Source organism: Chamaea fasciata, unplaced genomic scaffold (assembly GCF_029207755.1).
Source record: "Chamaea fasciata isolate MVZ Bird 193981 ecotype frontalis unplaced genomic scaffold, bChaFas1.0.hap1 SCAF_15, whole genome shotgun sequence".
Classification (NCBI taxonomy): Eukaryota; Metazoa; Chordata; class Aves; order Passeriformes; family Sylviidae; genus Chamaea; species Chamaea fasciata.
The window spans coordinates 1663616-1689914 of NW_027094100.1; the positions used below are offsets into that span (position 1 = coordinate 1663616).

The 26299-nt window shown below is 39.6% G+C and overlaps 1 protein-coding gene across 2 annotated transcripts in view; it reads right to left on the bottom strand.

The window, feature by feature from the left end:
* Positions 1 to 26299, bottom strand: part of DOCK2 (dedicator of cytokinesis 2) — a 157252-nt gene that overhangs the window by 101397 nt on the left and 29556 nt on the right. For both annotated transcript variants that reach the window (XR_010723196.1, XM_066197618.1), the window contains exons 22-26: positions 24975 to 25109; positions 22612 to 22720; positions 15894 to 15964; positions 15511 to 15617; positions 2490 to 2638 (exon numbers count right to left, since the gene is read on the bottom strand). Coding sequence is in view for 1 of the 2 variants with exons in the window: in XM_066197618.1 (XP_066053715.1) it covers positions 2490 to 2638; positions 15511 to 15617; positions 15894 to 15964; positions 22612 to 22720; positions 24975 to 25109 (571 nt within the window). In the remaining variant the exon portion in view is untranslated. The remainder of the gene's footprint in view (positions 1 to 2489; positions 2639 to 15510; positions 15618 to 15893; positions 15965 to 22611; positions 22721 to 24974; positions 25110 to 26299) is intronic.

Here is a 26299-nt window from a genome sequence, read left to right on the forward strand (position 1 = left end):
CCCCAGGCAGCAGCTGACAGAATGAGAGGACACAGCCTTAAGCTGTGCCAGAGGAAATATAGGTTGGATATCAGGAAAAAGTTCTTCACGGAAAAAGTGATGAAGTACTGGAATGGTCTGCCTGGGGAGGTGGTGGAGTCACCACCCCTGGATGTGTTTAAAGAAAGACTGGATGTGGCACTTGGTGCTGTGGTTTAGTTGAGGTTTTAGGGCTGGGTTGGACTCGGTGACCTTGAAGGTCTCTCCCAACCTAGCCGTTCTGTGAATTCTGTGAATTGTGCTACTAAAGGCTGAAGCTTTCTCCTCCAGCAGGTCAAACCATCCATTTTCTTAGAAAGGGGCTAAGAAACGCAGAGAATGAATTGTTGAATAGAAAGCTGCATTAATCTTAGGGTTCGAGTGTAATCCCCACTGAAATAATTTGATTAATTACCAAACCAACTGTCTGGATCTAGATCACACTGAATAAGGGCATCCTGAAGGACTCTGCCCAGACAATGACTTGGCCATTTGTGAACCCTTTCATTTGCCTCTGGGTTACAAAGCATTTACTGCTGCAAGGCAAATACAGCCATGAAACAAGATTTCTGACTTTAGCTGGAAAATGAACAGAGAAATCTATAGTGGCTCCTAAAGACAAATGACTGTGTGATCCTTGGATGCTGCTGTCCTCCCTTCCTTTGCCCCTTTTTCCTCCTTCAGATAAGTCATCTCAATAGAAGATTATTGAGAGAATAGACGACTCAAAGCCCCGGGTTACAGTTAATGACACATAATAATGTATTCTAAAATCCATTTTTTCTCTGAGCAGCAGTTGTATTGCCAGGGGCAGGCCTGGGTATGGACTTTCTGCAACAGAAGCATCTGGTTCTTTTGTTGATATCCCAACTATTCTACAGTATTTCACAGGAATATGAAGCCTCTAGAGGGCTCTGCTTGTTCTGAAACCACTGCTGGATTTAAACTTACCCCCAGGGGCTTTTCTCCTTATATCAGAAATGCATCAGTATTCACTGCAAGCACAATCTGTGGATAACTGTGACCTGCACATCTCACAGAGAATCTCCAGTTTACCTTCCTTGAATGAAACTATTGCAGAAATGCCACTTTTGTTGAAAAAATGTACATAAATATATCTATATACATATATATATATATATAATGCATGTGTTTTAAATTCTCAGCAATTCTTCTGCTGTTCTGCACAATGTTCTCACTCACATGAAGATGAGCTACAAACCCATGTTTTCTGTAGGCTTTAATGAGTCTTTTACATGTCAGCAACTGCTGCTATGGGCAGCAACTGTTAAAATCAAAAATAAACTTCATTTATGTGGTACACACAGAGAAAGAACTACTCCATCTTGCCTTACAACTGTTTTTTTACCATTTAAAGGATACAGTAACAAAACTAGTTACGTTGTGTTATAGCCTTATGAGATGATAACTTCAATTTTTGCCCGATCATGCTTTCACCATTTATCTTAAGAATTACATTTCAAATTCAAATGTTCCAATATTTCTTTTCTATCCCCTTGGATCAATCCCTCCTGAACTGCTTAAGTCTAAACCAATGATGCAAATAGCTCATAATATACATGGAAAGATTGCCCTGTGCAAACTGAAAAGCCTCAGCAGTATCAAAGATTTTTATGAAATCAAGATATATGCAGTACTGATTTCATTTACTAGGAAATGATCCAAACAGTCACAGTGAAAAACTCCTAAAATGACAACTCGCCTTAATCCAAAGTCTGCAAAGTTTGAACACGTGTCAGAAAAGCATAGTTGAGGAAAGGTCACATATTCCCAGGTAAAGGAAATTACAGCCTTCTTGATGTACTTAATTATGATGTTTTCTCAGAATAAATTCCTAGAATTATTGAGAAGCTTCATTGAATAACCTACCGCTCATTACAAAATGAGTGACCAAAAAGTCAATTCAACGTTCTCTCAAATGAGGAAAAAAAAAGAACCACCCAGATGAAAATTTCAGTGTTCCAAAATTTCAGAATTCTGATAAAGAAACTACAGTGTCTAAGTGAAATATAGTAAAGAGTAATCTGTTTTACCCAGACCTTGCTGAAAGCAGAAACCATACCCTACAACACTCGTGCAGTGAAAAGCCTTTGTTTCAGAAACAGGGGTTTTTATGAAGGTAGAAAGATGAAATTTGAAATTCATTCTGTATAATTAAAATAATTACAGAATAATTGAAGAGCTGTGGTTGGAAGGGACATTGCAAGGTCATGTAGTCCAACCCCCTGTAATGAGCAGGACATCTTCACCTGGATCAGGTTACTCAGAAGTCAGTATTCATCTTTAATACCTCAACTGCCCTTTGGTTTATGAAAAATAGGAGGAAAGTTCAATTTGCCACTGACTTGTACTAAATATTTGAAAGAGATTAATCATCATCAATAATTTACTTCCTAATCAGCTCAGGCTTTCTACAGACTTGGGCTCTCTACATCATCATCAATACTCACAGGGTCTTGACAGCTCAGAACCTCCAGGATGCTGTGAAGTAATTCAACACAGTACTTCCTCTCCTGAACCTGGAGCTGCTGATCCTCCTTCTGTTCCAGTAATTCCCTCAGCTCTTTTGTAATCACAGGAAGCAGAATGTCCCTGCATTCTGAAAGAAAGCAAATTATCTTAACAACAAATATGAATGAAATACTGTGTGCAAAGAAACCCTCCTCAAAGAGTGAAACATGATATGCTTTAACAGTCCCAACGTGGAACTGTTGATCTTCCAATCATGCCTCGGGAATATTCCAAACTTGTCTGGTATTCTCATAAGTGACCAGTGTTTTCATACATCAAAACCAAAAGTTCCTGATAAAAATTATTTTCTTCAGTTAAATTCTGAAGGCTGCTCAGCTTATATCAAACACTTGGGGACAAATTAATTACTTACACACAAAGCATCTTTAAATTAATTATGTTTAAGCAATGACAGGATTTTAATGTAGGAAAATTACTGTATTTATTAACTTGTTTCTGAAAATAAGACTCGAATAGCAGAACAGAACTACGTGCATATTTTTTGAAACATATCTTCTAAAGGCACATAAAAAAATGCAGACAAAAAAAAGACTCTAATGAAAGGCCTGTCAAGCCTGTGATAGTGAGAACTGTGCGTACATTCATCCTTATTTAAATTTAAGGAAGCTGACACAAGTATGAAGTTACATTCTGATCTCACACGTACATTGACTTTTTAAAAGAGAGGCGCTTATAGGAAATGTCAGGAGTACAAAATACACAAATTGGAAATAACTGTAATGAGAGCAATTTCTATCTAGGAATAAAAAACATTTACTTTTTTTAAAGAATGATTTAGAGCACCTGGACACATAGTGCACTCCCTGATAAAAAAGTGCAGGGTGAGACATGGTGGAACTTTATCCAGTGTGATTTAAAACAAGTCAGGGGCTCAGAATCCCCGGGGAAGGGACGCTGTAACTGTCTCAATTTTGCAGATGAAGTAACAGAGACAATCCATGCAGATTATTCTCATTTGAGGCAACAACTCAAAGCTACATGGAGCCAAGAGCTTTTAATCATGTCTGAAGAGCAGCGTGATTTCCTGCCTCAGAAAGTATCTCTACTCTTGTTAACTTCTCCTATAACACTACAAGCTACAAGGCAAATCTAACCCAACAACTAAATGACAAACTCACCAGTAAGATAGCAGTTAAAGAACACGTATCAACACAAGACCTGTTTGAACAGCGGCATAAAAATGAATTTCACACAGCCTACAGCTCCTTTATGTGCCCAATTCCGCATTCCCTGCAGGCCACAGACACCCCTGTGCAGCGGAAAGCAAAGGGCTGCGCTCACAAAACACAGAGTGGAGCCTGGCAGCAGGGGATACCAACCCTCCTAAAGCACTTCTCTGTGGATTTGTGTTCATGGACACAGAGAACACCTCCCTCCAGAAGTCAGGACTGGCAGCTTTGTGGTCACCAGCTGCAGAAGTTTTCTGAAATTGAGATTTCATTCAGTACCTAGCAAACGCTTTCTTGATTTGCTTATATGAACCACTTCTAACTAACCGTAAATGCAAGTAAAGCAGCGCTGTTAGCTTAAGCCAAAACTTAACCAAAGAAACATCATTAGCAACAAAAAAAGTTACAGGCAACGCCTAAAAAACTTACTGAAGTGTGACAAGATCTTTTAAATAAAGGGTTTATATATTCAGGCGACAAATAAGTGCAATTTATAAAAAGAGATTATCAGCTCACTACTTTTAAAAAAGCTAGTAAACAAACGTGAGTTCTGTTTTCCCTATTACCTGTAGAAAGTGTCCTTCAACAGTCTAAGGTTATCCAGGGGGGAAACAGCTCCTAGTAAACTCAGTTCAGAATTTATTCATCAAGAGTCTGACCGCTTTAAAAATATTTAAGCTATATTTTGGATACAGCACTTATTGCCAACCAAGTTCCATGTCATGGTGCTTAGCAGAAGGACCATAAATGTAAGAGCCTTACTGAAAGATTTAGCACATTTTAACGTGGACCAGATGAAATAAAAAAATGGGCTCACAAGCGAGGCAAGGAGTTCAGGCTGAATGTGAGGAAAAACCTCTTCTTCACAGGGACAGCCAAGCAGCAGAACGAACAGGCTGCACAGTCTCTGTCCTGGAACAACCTGGTCTGACCTCGGAGCTGACCTCATGCTGAGCTGGAGGTTGGATTGGACCCATTCCCAGACTCCTTCCAAGTATTCTTCCACTATTCTATGATCATTGATTGCCAAAACTGCTAATCAGCGCTAGTGTGGCAAATGACCAGCTTGTAACCCTCAGGAACCAAACAGAGAAGACAAGGATAGCAGGTAGGTGCCACAACACAGCAGGAAACATGCAGGAGATCCTGGATCTCTGGAAAATGAGACTTCATTTCCAAAGTCAGAAAGTTAGGAACAAAGTTATATGTATGCCTGTGTACATAAATAATGACATTTTTAGGGCTTGTCATTTTTTTAACCATGGACTCAATCATCAAGGGGTCCTATATCAGAAGAGATGATATCAAACTCATTACTCTAAAGACAGATAGGAGAAACCCATTTCTTGTCTTTTTATTCCCTACCACTGGCCCGGCATCTGTAGCGAGGCATAAAATCTGTTTCATATATATTTAACCTGTATGGAAATACACATATAGTAAAATTTCTCTTTTCTAGTCTCCACTCTGCTCCATCCCTGTGTTCCTTTCCAGATTGTCTGACTGTGTGCAGGATCTGCTGAAGGGATGATTCAGCACCAGCTAAACCCCGCATTTCTCTACAGCATTGTGGATCCCATACACCAAGCAAACCCTTGGCAGGAAAACTCGCATGCATCCCTCTCCCTCCCTGTCTGCAGTTACAGCAGAGCTCTACCCATGGCAGCACTTTGTGCCACAAGCTCTGCTCTCAACCTGCCCTGTATAAATCACACTTTGAATAAGGATTCATAACTTACTCTAGCAATCTACAACAGACACGGTAACAGCTACAACTAATACAACCTGAAGATGAACGTATTTAGACAAACACATTCAATTTTAACTCATCTGCGATGACACGGAGAAATAGAGATTCCAAATCAACAGCATGTGAGAAATCCAGCTGGCACCTCTTTCCCCACAACTATCGTACTTGAAAATGATGCCTTGAAAACACTTCCACTTCAAAAAGCATCAGGAGGGAGTGCTCTGCTAACAGGCTGTCCAGAGCAGCAAAGTTCAAAGTCACATCACATTACGTGGCATCTCAGCCACTTTTCAGCTCTCACAAAGAAGATGGAAGGTTCTTTGCACATTCCAGTTTCACATCTGCCAGGATAAACATACTTATCGCTCTCACTCCTTCAAAATAATATGCAGCTAAATTTTAAGCTATTAGATGGTCCCTTTGAACTGTCTGACAGTTACCAAATACAAAAATTCCTTTGGGGCGGCTTTCAAAGTTACCGGGAGCAGCTGGATAATAAAACCTACACCTAATGAGCTTTATTTCAAAAGCAAAGTAAGAGACTAAACTGAGCAGAGTCATTGGTCAAGACGAATCCTGCCTTCTAGAGAAAGTATATTTTTAATTTGTCCGCATATAGAAAATAAAGCCCTAGGATTCAAGGTAGGTGTTATGGCTACATTAATCACCAAATTACATTTGACTTCACATGCCAGTGATGTGCATCTGATCAAGAATCAGAAAGCAGAGACAAGATACAACTAACAAGTTGCACCAGACACCTTAAAGAGGAGTGGAAGTGAACTATATTGAATTTAAAACTTCTCCGCACCAGCCTTCAGTGGTCACTTAAAGCCTCCTACCGGAATGCAAAATGCCTGCTGCTGTCTATAACTCGTTTAAAAACCACACAGGTGTGTTTTGGTGAAAGAACCCAGACTTTGGCATAATTTGTCTTCCATATCGACCCATCCCATACTTTTTCCCACATGGAGAAACAGGGATTCTTGCCTAGACCAAATTTTCTTATTGTGCTGAGAGAACAGCTAAGGCAGAAGGTGCAATTGGTTTCCTCCAGTTTTTAGAGCTAATTACTCTGCAAGCTTCAGTAATCCCAGTTGTACTTGGCAATATAAATTAAGATTGGATCCATACTTGATACATACAGAATCTCTTAAAAGGACTTAACATACGCAGCTGATCCATTATTTACAGGGCACTTTCAGGTGTGAACAATGTTGAAGTGCCAAGCTACATGGAAATTCAAAGATGTTTAACTATTCTTAGCTATATTATTTCCTTTATAAAAAAAATCAAACTTGCCATTGATACTAATATGAAAAAAAACCCCAATAGATTTTAGTAAGAATATTCTCTTTTTTTGGTGTTAACTGGTTTGGATAATATTAATGCTTTTTGTCTATATTTTTAACTGGCTGCAAGATGAACTCAGCTTGTTGATTATACAGGAGAATTACTTCATTTTGTGATGCACTAGTTAATTTTGCAATGCACTTCTAGAACATTATTCATAAAGAGAAGAAAAGGGAAAGTTAATTAGGTTTTAGAAGGCCCCAACCAGTTAAAATCATCCCATATGAGGATGAATTTCCAAGCTCTTGTGAAAAGCACATACAATCAAAGCAACTGAAGAAGATTGGTATTTGTAGCAAGGGGGCCTGATCTCGGCCTAAGCCTGCAGGTAGACTAAAGCAAACATAAACCTGTAGTTGTTTCTTTGTGATAACCAGCTAAAACTATTTCACTAGAACATTCCATAAAATATGAAATCCTCGCACTATCTTGGGACAAGGAAAAGTTTATTGAACCAGTATATGAAGTTCTGATTATAATACTAAGGTATCATTGCACAAGCTACGTAAGGAAAATGAGCCAAGTTCTTGTTTGAACGTCAGCGATTCACTGGCCTGGGAAAAGGAGAAAAAAAATTGAGAAAATTGCAGAAGACTGGAATTGAAAAAACAGCTAAAGTAAAACTTTGTGTTGCAGGTGATGTTTTAGACTCGCCACTGGATGCCCCCTCAGCACGGCCGCAGATGTGTTTAGCCCGGAGAAGAGAAGGCTCAGGAGGGACCTCCTTCCTCTACGACGCCCTGAGAGGAGAGTGCAGGGAGGATGCTGCTCTCTCAAGTAGCAAGAGAGAAGTAGAAACAGTCTCAGGGCTTGTCCAGTCCTGGCACAGCTGCCCGGGGCACTGATGGAATCACCATCCCTGGGGAGATTTCAAAGATGTCTGGACGCAGGGACATGGTTTAGTGGCAGACTTGGCAGGGTTAGGTTTACAGTTGGACTCGTTCTTAAGGGTCTTTTCCAACCTAAACAAATCTCTAAGCCTGTGATGAAGCAATTCACATTCTCACACCTCCTTCCATGCCCCAAGAAAGCTCAAGACAGACGAGGGAGAGATATGGAGGGGGTCGATGCCGATTTAAATACCAGCTGCTTTCTTTTCTGCTTGATAAAAAATGTAAGAACATTGCCAACGACATCTATTCTTCTTCAATGTTCAAAAGCATGAAAAAGCTCAACTGTTCTGACTGTTTTTATTGTAGCAGCCCCAAACTTTATTTGAACACATAAAACATGAACATACTGTTTGAGCATCTTGCATTTTCTTCATCAAGGTCTGTCAAAAGATTTAGTATTATGCGTATTCATCAATCCCAAATTCCAACACACTTCTTGGAGATGTTCCCTGGCAGCACCTTCCTGAACAGAGACAGGTAGATTCATTGTCGTCCAAGAATAAGCAGTTATTTGTTTTCTCTTTGGGGTTTGGTTGGGTTTTTTTAACCCTTCGATTCACCTTATTCCCTTTGGAAGATACCTAATGATTTCTTACGTACCAGGAAAATGAAATTCAAACTCTTAAGTCATTAATGCAATCATGGCATTAAAAAAGACATTTGGGTCTCCTTCAGCAAAAATCACTGATGAGTTTCATCCCTGACTGCCTCATCTGTGCAGCCAAAATGGTAATAAAGATTTAACACCACTTTTGTCTCCCTTAGGAGACACTACTCTTGATTCCCTGGCACGCCTGTAGTCATATCCATCTGTTAGGATGGCTTCATGCCCACTTTAAAACTGGCATGCCAATTTAATAAGGACATAGGTGTCATCTGAGCACAGATTTAGAACAAAGCCTTAAAAATAAAGCCAGTGAGCAACATTCTTTCAATGAGGTGAGACTTCGGATGGCAGCCAGTGCTCAATTAAAGCATTATGCTTCTTCACAAAGGACATCTGCTCACAACTCCAGCAATCTTCCTGTTAAAAGTCTTCCCTCTTTGTTATTTGCAATTTAACCCTCTGCTTTTCCGGGACGCTCCTAGGTAATTTTAAAACGGTCTGTTTTCCATTCATTGTTAAATCTAAATTAGAATTTCACAGCTTGGATAAGAGCCGCAGAAAGGAAGGCACCGCAGGTCACTTACGGATTGCGACAGCACTGCAAGATGCAAATTCTCCTTGTCTCCTGGACTCTAAGAGGAACATGAAGGAAGGAGAAGCCCAGGAATGCTGTGAGGCAGCTGCTGGCAGCTCAGTGCCAGCAGGTGAGGCGGGACACAGAGCAGGTGCAGCACCCACAGCCCCAGCACACCACTGACCCCAGGGGAGGCTGCACGAGCCTCCGCCTCCCAGCTCCCAGGTGTGTGTTCATCTCCCCTTCTGAGGGGCTGGGTAATGCCCGGGCAGGCAGAACTTCCAACACAACCCCGCTCTAGCCATGACAGCATTTCCAGCGCTTGGTGCCTTTTCCAGCTGGCAGCCAGTGCCGTCCGCCAGTCTGCAGCGCAGCCCTGTCAGCACATCCTCTCTGGCAGATTTAGATCTTTAAGGCCCCTTCAAACCCAGGCCATCCATGACTCTGTGAATTTTGACGAATTCCAATTCTCATGCTTCCTCATTTCATTTTACCGGCACCCAATATCTGTCACTATCAACTGCTTTCGTACATTTTTGATCTCTCTTTTCTATCTGAAGTAATCGCAAACCACATTTTACATATACATTTATAAGTTCATTGTTAAAACTGGTCCATCTAACTTGATTTCACTCCACATAACAAGATTTTTTAAAAATGTAACTAGGAAAATGCCATAATGGGTCAAGTCTAACAAACAGGTATCAGTTGCAATGTCAAGCATGTCTCCTGCTTGCCCACGAACACAAGTAAAGGCTTTAATCTACATGTGCTCATCACAAATGTATGCAGATAAATACCTACAGATATGTTTATGCCACACTCATCTATATCAAAACATTGCAGCAATAGAACTGGCAAAAAATGAATATTTGAAATACATTACTTGAAGTGATGTTTTAGAGGTGATGTACCCCTGAAAACCCCCCAATAAATGAAAAAGCTAACACAAAATTCAAGACTGAATCTACAGGGTAGTCTGGGTTCCTATACAGAACCTTTTCAAAGGAATATATGAACAGTGACTAATTTCAATTTTTTCCCAGCAGCTAAAAACAGCAGAGTCACACGCATTGACAATCTGCAAGTATTTTTAAAATGTTGAGAAGTTGTGTTGAATACAGGGAAGGGGGAAAAAAAAAATCACAGAAAACCCCCACAAAACCCCAAAAACTTAGCTTAGGAACTTTTGTCAATAGGAACCAGATTGTAAGATCATAATAATAAAAATCAGTATCTGTAACTTAATCCTGACCAAAACAATTAAACTGAAAGATGCTTAATCAGAAATTTCTCCTCCTTCTGCTTTTTTTCTTAATCCTGGAGGTAAAAACAATACACTATATCAACACAATCTAGCAACAATATTCTATTTGTGAAACGAAACAGGTAATGTTACACTCAGTAATGTACACGAGTGTTAGGAAATCAGTGTGATTATGGGTGTGTGCAAGTTCTTCTCTTGTTTAAACGGTAATAGAATAGAAAGAGTTCTTCAGTGAGGGGAAAAAAAAATTGCTAGAGTCTCAGCATTTCTTCTGGCATCTGGCAAATTAACCCCTGGTGCTAACATATGTCTCTTGCTGCTGTTCTTCCAAAATCAGCAAGTGGTTTGCATATGCTGAACATGCAGCACCGTGTCTGGAGCCCCAGTGAGCACAGAGCCTGCGTTTCCAGCCCAGACACCAGCTCCATTCCCACCCTGCCAGTGACCATCTGTGCCCTACTTAGAGCTCCTGCTCTTTGGGGTGATCTCTGAGTTCTGCTGCAGCACAAACCCCTCACCAGGGCTGGACCACCAGGCAACACAATGTCCGAAGCATCGCTATCAAAACATGCACGTTTCATCATGTGTTGAAGCACTTTATACTCATTTCACACCAATAAAAACCAGTCCTCTCAAGGCTACTCCCTTCCAGGTTTCAGTAAATAATGTCGGTAAATATTCCAGGCCTAGCTTAGAATAAGCATCTAGCTCCAAATATAATAAACTCAGCAACACTAATTACAATAAAATTCCCTGTGATTTATGAACAGCTATATCTTAATTTGTTATTTTCTCAGAAACAGAAGGATGGTGGGGGAATTTTGGCAATAAGTTCCCGAAAAAGAAACAAATGAAACAGTAACTCCTGAAAAGTAGTTTTACACAGAAATTAAGCAATACTAAGAAAACTTTTTCACAGCAGGGAGAGAATAATCCATTACATCCTACTAAACAGAGTGACAGATATGACAGGAGACAGTTTCTTACATCATAAAAGAGACTCTAAAATCCCATTAGAGGTGTTTATATGAGACAAGGCAACCGTGTCTTTCACTCTGACATTTAAAATAATAAAATATCAAATAACATAAAAGCCAAGTGTCAGAAATCAAGCAGATTTCTTGTCCTCTGACCAAAAAGGACTTAATAATTTTTTAAAGACAAAACTGCATAAAAGTCTGCTCACACACGCTGTTAGAACATTCCTAAATGCTACGGTGAAAGTGCCCGAGCAGTGGAAGGCATCCATCATTCTCCACCCAGCCCCTCAAATACCTGCACCCCCATGAGCTCTCCAAGCTGTGTTATAGTTACAGAGCGGGAACAAGAAATCAATGCCTCTCCAAAAAAGTGGCAACGTAATTTAAAGGCTTCTAAAAGTGCTTTAGTGCTGCAAGGCCTTTGAAGATCAATTACAGCAGAGGTGCACGGGACCATTTCCTGTCTGATGAAAGCACTCCACGAGTCTACGGTGGAGATTTTGGATGCCTGGGAATACACTGCAATAAATTCAGTTTACCCTCAAGGTTTCCAACTTCAGGTTCATGTGTGACTTATTCAATAAAGAAAAATTTCACTTGCTTAAAAAATTTTTTTTCCGAAATATTTTTCCGTGCTTTCACAAGGCTGCTTCTTTAGAAAATGCTGTGAATCTCAATGGGTCAAAGAATAGAAATGCCAGATATGCAATCCAGTTGAATTATAAAGATAATACCTCTGGGAATGGATGTAAATTAATTGAACAACTGCAATGAACTACCTGGAAAGAGACTAAAGTCTGGAGGAAAAATGGATAATCTGAAACATCCGCAAAATAATAGACTTGGCTGTAATTAGCAGTGTAGCTAAAGATATTCCATATTCATGGCAGAAAAAATACTACCTGTTCTAGACAAATGTGAACTTTAGTTAATGATACTGTTGGCAATCTCACCTTAATTATCATGCTGCATCCTATTCTGAGATAGCTTACATGTGCTTCCATTCTTGTAAATGACCTTCCAGCTCATTGAGTGCAGTAATGAATCAGGCAGCATCTACACCCTGCACACACTTGGTTCTCTACCCAATTAATTGTAAAATCGATTGTATTTAATGTAGAGCAAAAAAAAAAGCGCCTTTAGAATTTTCTATTTTAAGCCACAGCGATGTAAATTAAAAGATTTGTTTTCTATTTACCGCGCACAGTATTACAACAGCACAGTACAGAAATGTTTTCATACCACTATAATATTAAACAATAATTTATCTAATAATAATGTAATAATACTACATTATATATTATATGATAATACAGATACTTGATTGTGTATTGGTCTTTTCACATCCTTCAGTGCCTGCATTTAAACATGATGTGGACTTCTCCCCCAAAGATAATTACAACGTTAAGGTTGAGAACAAAACATAAATGTAAATAATCAAAAAATATCATTTAGATAAAAAAAAAACACCCTGTAAAAATTAAAAGGATGATTTGCTACTGACACGCAAAATGTGTAAAGGAATATTTTCTAGTTAGCAAAAATATTCTCTTTTTAGTACTATTGTAACATTAGTCATGATATTCTTAAAACAAAATGTCATGCCTAAGCTGAAACAAGCAGGGTACGTTTTAGTTTTATTTTAAAATGACAGCGACTTGTTTTCTCTGTTTTGGGGAAGTGCTTCTTCAGAGGACTTCTCTTGTTTTTAAACTCAGACTTGAAAAAATAATCAATCCATTCCTCCAGACTCCTCTAAAAAGAGCATAGCTAAGTATAATTATATAATTACATACCAAGTATTACTATATTAGGTATCACAGTAAAACCATTTTCAGGTAGATCTTGCACATGTAATCCCCACAAGCACATGAGCAAGCAGCCAGTTTTTACATCTGATGTAGTGGACACACTTTTACTGCCAGTTACAGCGCAGGTTTGGTCACAACACCCAGATACACCAGATGTAGGTGAAAAAGCAGGGCTGGCAAATGAATCAAGTGTGGTGTGATGCCTTCATGCTCTCAGCTACTTAGTTCTGCTGTCAGGTGTCTGATGTTAGCAAAAATAGAGGGGAGCTTTTGGGCAATATATATTTTTCATCTACAAATTTAAGACTAAACGAATCCACTACCTGTCGGGGAAAAATGAAAATGTATTAATTATCTGGTCAGCACTATGCAAAACCCACCATTTATTGGTTTTATAAAAGGTTCCCTGAATTAGAAATCCTCCTGGAAAAATTTCTTCTGCATGATTATCTAAAAAACGCAGCAGCAGAAACCATGTCCTCTTTTTAGAATTCACAATGCATCCTGAGATAGACATATCCCATGATAGACCAGCTATTTATTTCAAGACACCAGACAAGCTGCATTTACGAGCAGCCAGCAATCTATTATTATTATTATTTATCTGCAAGTAGTAAAAGCTTTGCGGAGTATTTTGCATTAACAGACCTCAGCTAAAGGAGAGGCCTGTTAAACACAGGAAACAAGCTCCACACTATGCAGACTATAATGAAAGCTTCTTGAGAATCCAAAACCCGCTCTTTTCTCTTCTGGAACGCACAGAGGATGGAAGAAAGGAGCTGTAGGATGTACACTAGTGAATAGAACTGTGAAGCACACAGTTATTGTGTGCTCAACTGTTTTCCTTCTGAATCTTTATTAGAGTTTATTCTTGTTACATAAGCCTGGGATCTGCTGTCCTGACCATCACCCCGATCTATGAACCAATAACAATTGTACTTCACTGAGACAAGCTTCTTTAAAGAAAAACTATTGGATAAAAAAGAAGTTTATAGCATACACCTAATTTGTCAGTACTGAACACAGGGTAGCTGTCTGAACTCCAGCAAGATCAAGAGTTCAGGAGAGTGCCTTATTTATACCCAAGAGTCTTTCACTCTTGTGAGAGGATATTTCCCCTTCTGGTCTAAATTCTGCTCACCACAAGCACCACAGATAAAACTAAGTCTGGCACTCCTGATTTTAGAAGCAGCGGCAGTAAAGGCAGCTCATACTGCAATGATGGACCTGACTCTGCTTGTAAAACAGAAACACAGTCAACTACCAGAGCAAACTGGGAATGCAGGACTAGAACTGTTTGAAAATTAATTAGGATCTGCTCTTAATAATTTGGATCAGTGTCTGGAGATACCTACGCTGCAGCTACTTGTGTTTCATCAACTCAAGGCAAATGTGAACCTACACATATTTTTAAAAAATCACAGCTGTTGACCATGAAACTATTAACAGAAAAATAGACGAAAATATTACTTAATTTAATCTAAACAATAAAACCACCAACAGTATTTTCTTGACTTCTTTTTCCAGGAAATTGACAGTGGTCTTAAAACACAGACACAGCTAGTTATTGTTAAAGCTTACAACATACAATTCAGTCTCAATGGAATACAACACAGGTCTGAAAATAAAGTGTAATTTTTATCTCTCCTGGCTAGTTAGGATCTGCATCGCTCTCCTGGCAACTCAGAATGAGGTGAGCAAAGCAATCCTCTCTCAGTCTTCTCACACACAGCACTACTTGCAACCCACTGTTGTACTGTCAAGTTCCTGGAATCATAATCTCTAAGTTGTCAGAACCTGGAACTCATCTGAGTATCCATGTGCCTTTCAGGTCCTGAAGGTTATCTACAGAGCAAAAAGGTGAGAGAGAGAAGCAGCCATCCCATCCGCAAGAGAGGAGTCGGAACACTTGACACTGAGGTGAAACTAATCATGTAGAACTTGGCTATCTGATAGGATTCCTCCAGCAAAAATTCACTTCCTGGGATAATATGAAGGCGAACTGAGCACAATGGTGATAAAGGCATTTCAGTATCCTTAACGCTCCTGAGAGTTGAGAAAGACACCAAGTTCTGATAGAGGTTGAGAAGCATCATAATTCCTGTTAGTGGAAATGCTGCATTGCAGCTGAGTGTACCACAGCACAATGAGATTTTTTTTTGTCCTCTTCCCAGGCAGAGGCCTTATATAACATCTGTGTTCACAGGGTTTCACTTCATGTTCCTATTCCATTATAGACCTTAAAATAGGTTGAGAGGATATATAGCTCACCCACCTAACCTCTTGAACATTAAAAAACCACACAAAACTGTTCCTCTGAGCCCCACCTGTTTCTTGCTCTAGGCCTGCAATCACACTTTGCACAGCTCTTGCCACCCTGTGGAAAGAGATGAATCCCCTCCAGAGCTCAGGCTTCTGGCATTCACACTCGTTCAGTACTTGTTTCACTCCATTTCAAACGTGAATTGCACAAGATGTAAGCCCCTGAAAATTTTCACACATTTATCTGAAGCCTTAGAGGCATTTTGTATTTACCTTGTTTTTTAAAAAGGTTGCTGCGTACAATTTCCCTCATGGACTGCACTTTCTGCTTCTGTAGTTTCACTGGTGGAATGCAAGTGTAAAATTCGTATAGTAGTTGGCTGCATGAAAAGGAAAAATGTCATAAATACCATATAGACGAAATCATCAGGTGTTAATAAGGACAAAGAGGAAAAGATCACACATTTCTAAACATTTATCACTTTTTAAGACTTGCATTTATTTATATATCATGAATATTGACAAGAGAGCAGTGACAAACGTATCCAGGGACCCACCACTGTCTTCATCAGTAGGAACTGGTGTAGCTTTGTGGACTTAAACTGATCTACAAGAATTAATTGCTGACAGCTGGGAAATGTTCAAGAGTGACTTACCTCAGTAACTTGGCATCAAAAACCATTTCAACGTCGTGAAGAACTGATGGTATGTACTTCAAGGCAGCAACCTGCATTGACCGACAGATCACGTTAATCCTGTGTGTTTATACATGTCCATGAACAGTACAGAGCACACCACTGAGACACACACACACACAAAACAAACTGATAAATTCGGGCTTCTTTCCCCAGACTGAAATTTTACATCACATCTGAACAAATTTCATCACAGAGTTGCGTGTTCTGAGGATATGCAGAGGAACTTCACCACCACGGCTCCAAGTGGATCTGACTCTGCCAACCGGTGAAAGGGTCCAGGCTTTGTAAATTATCTCCTCGCAGACCACTAAAAGTGTCATTATGATGTAAATAAGTAAACCAAACACTGATGAAAGGAGAAGCTGTATCAATTCCATCCCAGACATGTGCCATGCAGGAGGCAGAAGTCAGGGGAGCAGTCACCCGCCCACCCCGTGCCACCCTTTCTAGAAGAGATGAAAAGGGGCGTCATGTCCCAAACCAACCATCTGCAGCCAAGCTGTGGCATGGTTTATCTCTTATCAATTCCTGAGGTATGTTTTGACAACACAGTGGGATAATCAAACCTTACCCTGACAAGGCTAAGAGAAAAGTTACTATTCTTACATGGACAAGAAAACTTCAGCAGGCAATTTCAGGCTCAAAATCACCACTAACACTTCAGGCTAATCTGCATAAAAACTAACTTGCAGTACTTCACTGTGCCGCTCTAGGGTATAAATTTCTACTAACATTTTGCTAAAAACGAAATTACAGTGATGTGAAGTTTTCCATTACTGATCTATCTGATAGAAGCCTATCTAGATTCAGTATTTCTTTTACCTGTACACAGCAAGCTCCTTGTTAAAAACTGTCTCGTTCTTGAAAGTGGGGGGCTTAGAATGAAGACAATCAGGGCACAGCTTTCTTTGGCTCTCTTTTAGACCTTTTAAACACAATAAAGCTATAATTTTATTTGTATGAGCTTTCACTGCAGTAGCCGATTAAAAACAAAACAAAACAAAACAAAAAACTAATTATGTCTTGATTGAAAAAGAGCTTAGTCTGCAGCACGAGTGAATACACTATTTCAAAGAGGTTCTCTACTGGCTTATGACACCTTCAGATAAAGTCATTCTCCTGCAGATCTCATCCCACACTCACACAGAAACCGAGAAAGGTCAAAGGACTGTTTTAAAGCTGCTGCAACTTCAGCAAAGAGATTTTACCTTCTACTGATCTTGGGATGTCCCTGGGCTATTTACAGCACCCATACAAACACCTGTGTTGGGCTGGAAATTGCCTCCAGCTTTCACTCAGACACGTGCTGCTGCTGCTGCTGCTCCTCGCTTTTCAAGCAACAGATGAAGAGACTGCACAGCAGCATCTGAATTTCATTCTACAGCAATTCACAGGTACTGGGAAAGATGTTTGATAAAAAATAGAGCCACCAGTAGCCACTAAATATTTCAAGCAGTACTCCACTGACACCTGGACTATTGTGCTGTCTGACTTTCACATCTCCCTGTTCTACGCTTGCACAGCAGGGAAGTGGGAAGGATAGAGCTGCAGCCTCTCTGCAGATCCACGGCTCCAGCTGAAGTACAATAATGAGCATATCCCCTGCACTATTTTAGACTCCCAAGTTTCATTTGCAATAATTGCTTCAAATGATGCACTATGGACACAATTGAGCACTGTCCTTAATGAAGTCATAAAAATCTCCTAGTCAGCAGTACAAGATGTTCTGCATTCTTCAAACCTTAAGAGATTAGTTTTTTAAGCAGGATACAGATAAACCCACAGCACTGCAGAAAATTATTTCTTACATATACAATGTACAGTTAAATTTATTTTAACCTTTACTCCTGACCAAGCTTATTTTTAGCTGCCCTCTTTTTGCAGTATTCATGTATACATATTCATGAAATTCGAGTACCCATGGGATGAAAAGTACATTCGAAGAAATCACTGGTGCTCTGTTTCTTAATCTAATTTTGCTTGCCATCAAGGCAACTTTAAGAAGTTACTGTGCCATCCCCCTTTGTGCACCACAAGCAAAGCATCACTATCAGTGCCTTTCTAGGCTTAATCTCTCATAAGAAAACTGTACAGAGAGGCATTAAGTCCTAAGAATCTGCTGCTACAGCAGCTTGGGTCAAAATTTCATGGGGAAGAATGAGAGAAAGGCAGCAGCTTCATATTCCATCATTTTTTCATATTTTTCAGTGCCACAGACAATTTCTTTTTGCTGTTTCAATGACCTTGAGAACGTGTCACGTAAGGTTTCTGAAAGCACACACAGCGCAGGGAGTTGTGCTTTCTCAAATCAGTGCCTAGGAGCAAGCTGGGGAGAGCTGACATTTGCAGCAGACAGGACCATCTGGAGGTCAAACGTGGTGTGTCAGCTGGGGAACAGAACAGTTGGAAAAGGAGCAGGGGCTTGATTTGTAAATTAAGGTTGAGAGCACAAGCTGGTCAATGAAAGGGCACACTCCTAGACTACAAGTCAGAAGTCAAGAATAGGAGGATCTAAAAAACATATAATCTGAAATTTAAAAATCATTCATTCAATTTTATTCCCCAGAAATAGAGGGTGATTTAAACAGACTCAAAACACATCCAGAAAAAATGACATCTTTTGACCTGAGTGCTCAGACAAAGGATAGAAGGTACTGTTACCTCCCCTATTGCCCCTCACCCCCAAGACCCCCTTCACCAAACTCTTTGCAGTTTCTGGAAACTGATTTCCAGGCTTCAAGATTTCAAGGATTCTCTCCTCCAGAAGTACAAACTTAATGAAAAAAAAAAATCTTTCTAAAATCTACAGAAGTCACCAGCAACTGAATGCAACAAAGTTGTGATATCATCCCTTCCAAAAGAAATTAAAAAAGTTTAGTGCCTAGAAAGCCCTACCACCGTAAAGAAAGTGTAAGTTCTGAACTAATTGTTTTAAATTATTACAAGAGCAATCTGTAAAAAACCTCTCAAAAGCAGGAATCCTTACCCTACAGCTGCACATTGATTCTGTAGTGGTGAAATTAAAACCATCCCAAGCTCCACTCCAAGGGCCAGCCTTACAAAGCACCATGCCAAAACCTGCACCCAGGCCACTCTGCAGCTCCCATGCTTGCTCTTAAACACGAGCACAGTAGGGAGATTGAAAATACAATCCTAACTGGAGTTTAATTACTTCATGCAAGGCTGAAGTTGGGAAGCATTCTGTCTGCATCTTTAAACAAAAGAGAGAGCTTGACCAACTCCAGAAGTTGTTTGTTTTTAAAGGCTACTGTGGATTAATATGTACATTTCCAGTTTGCCAACAAGAAATTAATAATTCAGTCTTCAGCTGTTCAAAGCTTATATGAACAGTAGTACAAAACAGAACCAGATATCTGCCCTCCCAAAGCTCAGGCACCACAGTAAGTGAAAGCCTCAATCCACATCAGTCAGCTTTGAACAAAGACTGAAAAGACATTTTTTAACTTTTTCTAAACGTATACAGCATTTAACAGATCCGGAAGTAAGATTTCACTTAGTAGATAAAGTTAAATGGAAACAATAAAGTGCTTCTGGCACAGATGAGGCTGTTCCATATAACACATAATTTTATAAAAAATCCTTTCCTGAGTGAATTAATTTTCAACACAAGTATGATTCTATCAGTAAAAATGACTGGGAAATTACTACTGGCTAAAATACTGAGTTCCAAATTAAAAAAAAAAAAATAGCTGAGACCAAAAAACTTCAGGTTTCAAAATAATTCTTTAAATCATCTACAGTTAAACCCAATAGGCATTTGGACAACCAAGGATGAAATAAGAGTTAAAAATTCACATTCAAAGGCTCTGCAAACTAGTTCAAGTTTCAATATCCTGAGAAACCCAATTACTTTAACTTTCTTCAGGGCTCCTAAAACTTTCCTCTCTGATATCTTCAGACCATAATCTACTTGAACACATTCAATTGATCCTACCAATCTATGTTCCACTTATCAATGATAATTCCAAGTGTGACAGATTTAAGACAGTTTTAATACGCTGATTATTCCTGTATTTTTCCAATAGACTCTCTGAACTTCCCTCTCTGGGTACACAAACTGTGACATCCATGGAGTCCCGTGTGTCTGTAGAATCCCTGAATAACCACCTGTCCCTTACTCTGCAAAGTTAATTTGTACTACTACAACATCCATCATTGTCATCTCAAATCCCCCAAGGGAAATCAGTGTTGGATTCAGGCAGAGGCAGATTTATGAATTTCGTTCTACTACTTTCTCCTCCCTCTCAGCAGAAATCATCTCTTTTTTTCTGGCCTGCATCCACCCACCAGAGCAGGAGTCTCAAGTATCAGCAGTGAAGTCTCCTCCAAACAGGCACAGAAATACTGTCCCTTGTGAGAGCTGTGGCTGCCTGGGGAGTTCATGATGCGGTGGGAGGAAGTGTTAATTTTATATTTTTTTGCCCCCGTTAAACTTATTTCCAGCAGCCAGCACTAAACTACAGCTGGACACTGCTCATTCCATGGCTCTCCTATCAGAGTTTTAGAACATTAATACAGTAGGTTTTATTTACTGTATGTAAAGCAATCTCTTTGTAGGCTTCTCTCAGAGACACAGCTGTGTGAGCCATTACTGTTTGGAACAAGAGCAAAGATATGATATAATCCAGTATTTCACATCTGCCATAAAAGGTTCCTGCTAAAAAAGAAAACCTTAAGTACCTTATGCAGATTTAGGGACCCAAAAGCCCACTAGTACTTCAGGGTTATGAATAAATAGGACTCACTTTGCACAACTGATGGCACTCATTAGAAATCAAAAATTTTGATTTTCAATATGGTGTTGATCAAAAGCATAACTGTTTAATAACTAGGCTGTTTATGAAACACAATAACGTGCTCTTTAAAATTAGCGTAGATTTCTTTCCTTTAGTCTTTCTCAGCGATGCTCAGCTCTGTTTCCAAGGTTCTGCTGTTTCTGAGGAACATCAGCCAAGATACTGTACATGTTAAACAGGTCCAACACTAGGAACTGGCATCAAACATGGAAATATGGAAGTGAGGGTGGGCACAGTCACACTCCTCAGTCCATGCAATGTCACGGTGCCACTGGCACTACAACCCGTTCTGGGACACTCCCAGGGGCCTTCCAGAGGCACCACTGCCCCTTGCACACCCAGCAACGGTTAAGGAAGAAGAAGAGTTCTATGAGCCCTTCTTGTCACACTCAAGAACAAACTGCCCTGCTCATCAGAGGGCAGGCTCATCAGGGTCTCAGGTTGTGTTCTAATTCTGCCAGTGTTTTCTTCGTTTGTTTGCCTTGTTTTTTACTACTACATTTTTTAAAAAATATCCCTAGCAAAGAACTGTTATTCCTATTTCCATATTTTTGCATGAAAGCCCGTAATTTCAAAATGATAAAAATTTGGAGGGAGGGGGTTTACGTTCTCTATCCCAAGGGAAGCTCCAGCTTTCCCTGGCAGACACCTGTCTTTCCAAACCAAGACAGAAACACAGATGGACAATCCCACACAGCCCATTTGAAGTCAGGCTGGGCAGAATGCAGTAATGTGACACATGCTCCCCAAGGAGCATCAAACCCTCCCAGATCTCTCTCTTAATTAGCACAAGTACCATAAGAGCAAACATTATTATATAAACTCTTTCAGCATTACTTTAAGGATGCTTTTTTTTTTTTCCTTCAGAAGTTTCTCTTACTTCTGATGCAGCACTCAAATGTATAAACTATTCCCAGGAAGGCCTCTACAGAATTATCAAGTAATAGAGTATCTGACTGATTTTTAAATGCAATTAGAATATTATTGTAACCATGGTATTATACAATTAACTTGGTATTTACTTTCTCAGCTCTTTTGCAGTTGCACATTAAACACTCCATGCAAAGTGTCAGCTGATACAAATCTCAAGATCAGCCATCTGAGGTTTTATTCAACACAGCCTTTTTCATGGGCATCCACTTCTAATCTAAGTCATATCAAAAGGAATCAAAACACAAAACCAGAGGAAAATTCAAGCCCAATGCACACAATGAGTTTTTTAATAAAGAATGTATGAAGGCATCAAAATTGCAGCAGTCTAATAAAACTTCTACCTTTTACTATACAGGAAATCTTGATGTTTTTCCATCTTAATACAGAACTGCAAATTATTTTATATTGATGATGTTAATAGCCCCTTGTTTTCTAGTTTTCTTTAAAACATTAGATTCTGAAGTGTCGGAATAACTGAGAATGACATGAATGGCAAACCCTGATCCTATTCTCAGTTTAAACAATGCAACTCCCAAAGACTGAGACAATAAAATTTATTTTCCCAACTAAGATGGTGGATTCCCTGCTTAGCATTATCTGGAGAAACTTAAGAATTAAATATTCAGGTCCCACCGGAGGCTTCATGTCATGAGATTGCTTGAAACATTCCAACATCTGTGTCTTGGTTCTTTCCCTGACTACATTCACAGAATTTCTGTCAGTGTATCTTGTCCTCGACCTTTTCAAACTAGGCTCCAAATTTATCAGACAACCTGCTCTTCTGATAGAGGCGACTTACAAAAGAGACACATTGGATGAATTTCCCGAGAGCCTTTTCCTCAATTTAAAAAGAACAAAAATAAAAAGCCCATGTACAGAAACCATAGAGAAAACCAAATCCAGCTGATTTCCAAGCACACACCAACCTGCAACAAAATGGCAGTTTCATGCTGGCTTTTCATCAGGTTGTTGATGGATTCAAAGAGTCTCCTCATTGATTCTTCAAATTCTGTTTGTTCTTTGCCTTCATATAATCTGTTGGGAGATGCATTAGGTTACCTTCCAGAATCAGAAAGTTTCATTCTCCCAAACGCAACGGATTTAACATTAAATATGTATTTCAGAAGCTGATCTAATATTATGTACATAGATATTTCCCCAATGGCTGATAACTGCTGTTCACTGTATCATGTAGGAATCCTTCAGTTTCAACACTACAATAACCACTCTCAATTGTTTTAAAAGCCTCTAAAGCATGACACCTCCCAGACTGGAGCTTATAGAAATCATTTTACTTTCAAAGTAACTTACAGGCAAAAAAAAAGTTGTTGTTCTCCCCCCCCCCCCCGCCCCCAACTGAGAGGCTCTAGGATATTTTTCACAAATTATGAAAATTTCTGTCTTCTACCGCTGGCACTTTTTCCAAGAGCTATTTTTACTGGCCCCATTAACCAGTCTGCTTTTTGAAAAAAGTCTCTATTTGACATTTAAAAGTTTAAAAGTGCATTTAAATTGAGCTCACTCCATTATTTCTCCATTCCCTGTCCTAAAGTTTGAATCCCCCGGATTATCTCTCCTGTTTTGTTCATACAGGCTCTTAGTACTAAATACTGCCTACATAAACAGTTAAAACATTGGTGACATGTGAAATTAGCTCTGTGAAACAGCTGCCAAGAGTTAAAGAAAAGCAAGCTGAGGAAAAAGCCAAGATGACAAGAGAATCCTGAAATGTGAGTAGAACACTGTGAGCTAAGTGCTGCCTCTTCTGCTCCATCAGAAGAGAAAAATCTCTTTTTAAAGTTATGTATTGCGGTGTCATTTGCTTTTCCTTTCAATTTGAAATGTAAGACTGCCTACAATAATAACAATTGTCCAATGAATTTAGAGTTTCAGACCTCTAGTTAGGTAGAAGTAGATATGTGTAGGTAATCACCTGAATATGCAACATGTTGCAATAACCTACTTTATGACAGATCGTCCAATGAACAATTTTAGCTGCAAGATATCAGGAAGGATTAAAATGAGGACCAGAGTTCTCCTTGAAACAAACCCCTTCTGCTTTCTGACCTTCATCCAGACAAGAAATTTTCCACAATCCTCTACACAGTGCATCCTTCCCCAAAACTCTAATATACCCCTCTGCCATGACACCTATGATAAAAATATAAGATAAAGCTGTATTGTGTTCTCCTAAGCACCATCTCCTTCCATATACAGCTTTAGACCTTATTTACCTGTATCCATCTATAAATAACAAGTTCCTAGAGGCAATAATATTTCCTAGGTACTATCCACAGCAGCAAATTCCTTCTGAATCTACAACATCAACCAAAACAACATAATCCAGCAAGTAAACTTAATTTAAAGAAACTATAAATCTACATGGATTTTTTTATTATTATTATTATTTTTTTTAGTAGACAGTGGACTATCGGAGAGAAATTGTAGTAGAGCTCCCACTGAGCATAAGACAGCTAGAACAGAGCACCCTCCTGTTCTGGTGAATGCCAGCCACAAACACAACACCCAACTGCTCACTGTCCCTACAGTCTGAGTCTGCCCCTGCCATCCTTCAGCCACAGACCAAAGGGAAATCAGAACAAGCCGTAGGGGGAAACCAGCTCAGGGTAAATGGAGAAAGGTGAAGCAGAAAAGAATTCAGGGAATGGGTCTGTGGGACATGAGGAGAGTACAGTAACCAGTGTGTAATTTTTCTCCTTCCACTTGCCATTTCCTTCGTTCTCCCCTCCCCTTCTTCCCCTAAACCTGAACACCACTTGTAAATACTACACCTCTGTCTGCCGGAGCTCCGCACATTCAGCCCATTGAGTCTTCCCTACAAATTCCTTAAGAGGAGGTCCAAAACTGTAAAGTTACAGTGCCCATGGCTGCTGCAATGACACTGCTCTGTGCCCAGTCTGAGGGGCTGGACACAGCGTTCTCAAGGACAAGGCTCCAGCCTTCAGCCATCTGTTGAGACGTTTGGCCATCCCCTGGTCTGAGGCCAAGCCACCTGACACAAAGAATAATCACCCTTTGAAACCTGCTGCTGTTACCAAATCCATCTCTGGAACTTACACTGAGATTCAGAAAGCAGATTTTTGGATCTACAAAAACACAAAACATGTCTCAGCAATATCTGTATTTTAGAGCAGGTGCCGGGTTTTATGTTTTATCTGTGAAAATAAAAAAAACAGCTCTGTTCTAGAACCAGCTTTTCCTACTTCTCAGGTCTCCTTCTATGTCTGATATTAGACAGATAATTAAATTGCAATATCTGAGTACTTACTGGGAAAATAATGTCCTTGATCTAACAATGAACTTGAAAACATATTCCAGTGCTTTCAGAGTTCTGAGGATAGGTTCACATTGCTCCCCTCGGCTGGAAGTATCCAGGTATGTCTTCAGAACACTCATTAATTTCCTGAAGTTTAAGAACATTTTTAAAAATAATTTTCATTATTATTTTTTAATTACCTTCTTTAGCTTCTTTGGCAGCTCTAAATGTATGTTCATGCTTAGTCAAGCACATAAAAGAAAACAGACTGCATGTATTTCTGGATTTATGTTGCACAAATTCTGTTGGTATAAACAAATGAGGAACAAATTCTTAGCTCCACAAGCAAGGGAGAAATCTGAAACCCCAGAAGAGCAGCATGACTTTACACAATTCTGGAAGCACCTTCACAGAAGTTTGTAATACACATGCACAAAGGAACACAAAATATTCTTTCTGCCTACCTCCACTGGAGTGATTAAACACCACTGCATGCTCTAATTAACAGCATGTAAATATTACAGCATTCCAGTACACGACAATATCTGCTCAAATTATTTATTTTATTTAAACACTTCCTTACTCGGTGTCTAAAAGCAACTTTTTGCTGAATGCAACAGCCGGCTACCAAAGAGAAGTTCATCTAAAAGTAAGTCCCTTCATTTGTAGTTCTAGAATAATCTTAATTGATTAAAGCAGTGCTAATGATGCAATACTGATCTTAACGCAGCCATAAGGACTAAGATAAGGGTGGTTGGGATTTTTTTCCTAAATCTCTACAAAAAAATGGAGATCTACTGTCCCCTGCCCTGAACAAGCAACTCTCTGTGTAACTAAGGCACATCCCCAGCCGAACTCACGCTTCAGGACCCAAACACTGCGCATTCAGCCTCTCAGCCTCCTGGACATTACATCCATTGTGTGCTTCCATTTTCTCCTTTTTACAGCTTCTCTGAGTTGGAACAGTATTTATCCAACTTCTATGTAGGCGTAGTGCATGTAAAGCCCCTCTCAGAGCTCTCTAAAAGCCAGGAGTGAGGATGACTCAACAGGAACTGAATGAATAGGTGACAGTTTGGCCAACTGACCATAGAATAACATGGTTATAATATGCCTGGGACACAGTATTTCCTTCCTAGTTAGGAGTTAGGCCACACACACTTGTTTCTTTCATAAATGATTCTGGAACCAGGGTAAATCTTCTGTGATGTGCATTGCATCAGTAAGGCCAAGAAAACACATGATGTGGGGAACCATCATAAAAGTATTATTTTTCCTCTACCACACCGATTAAGTCACCAGAAACTCCCAGCTTGGTAAGTCTTTGAAATATTTTA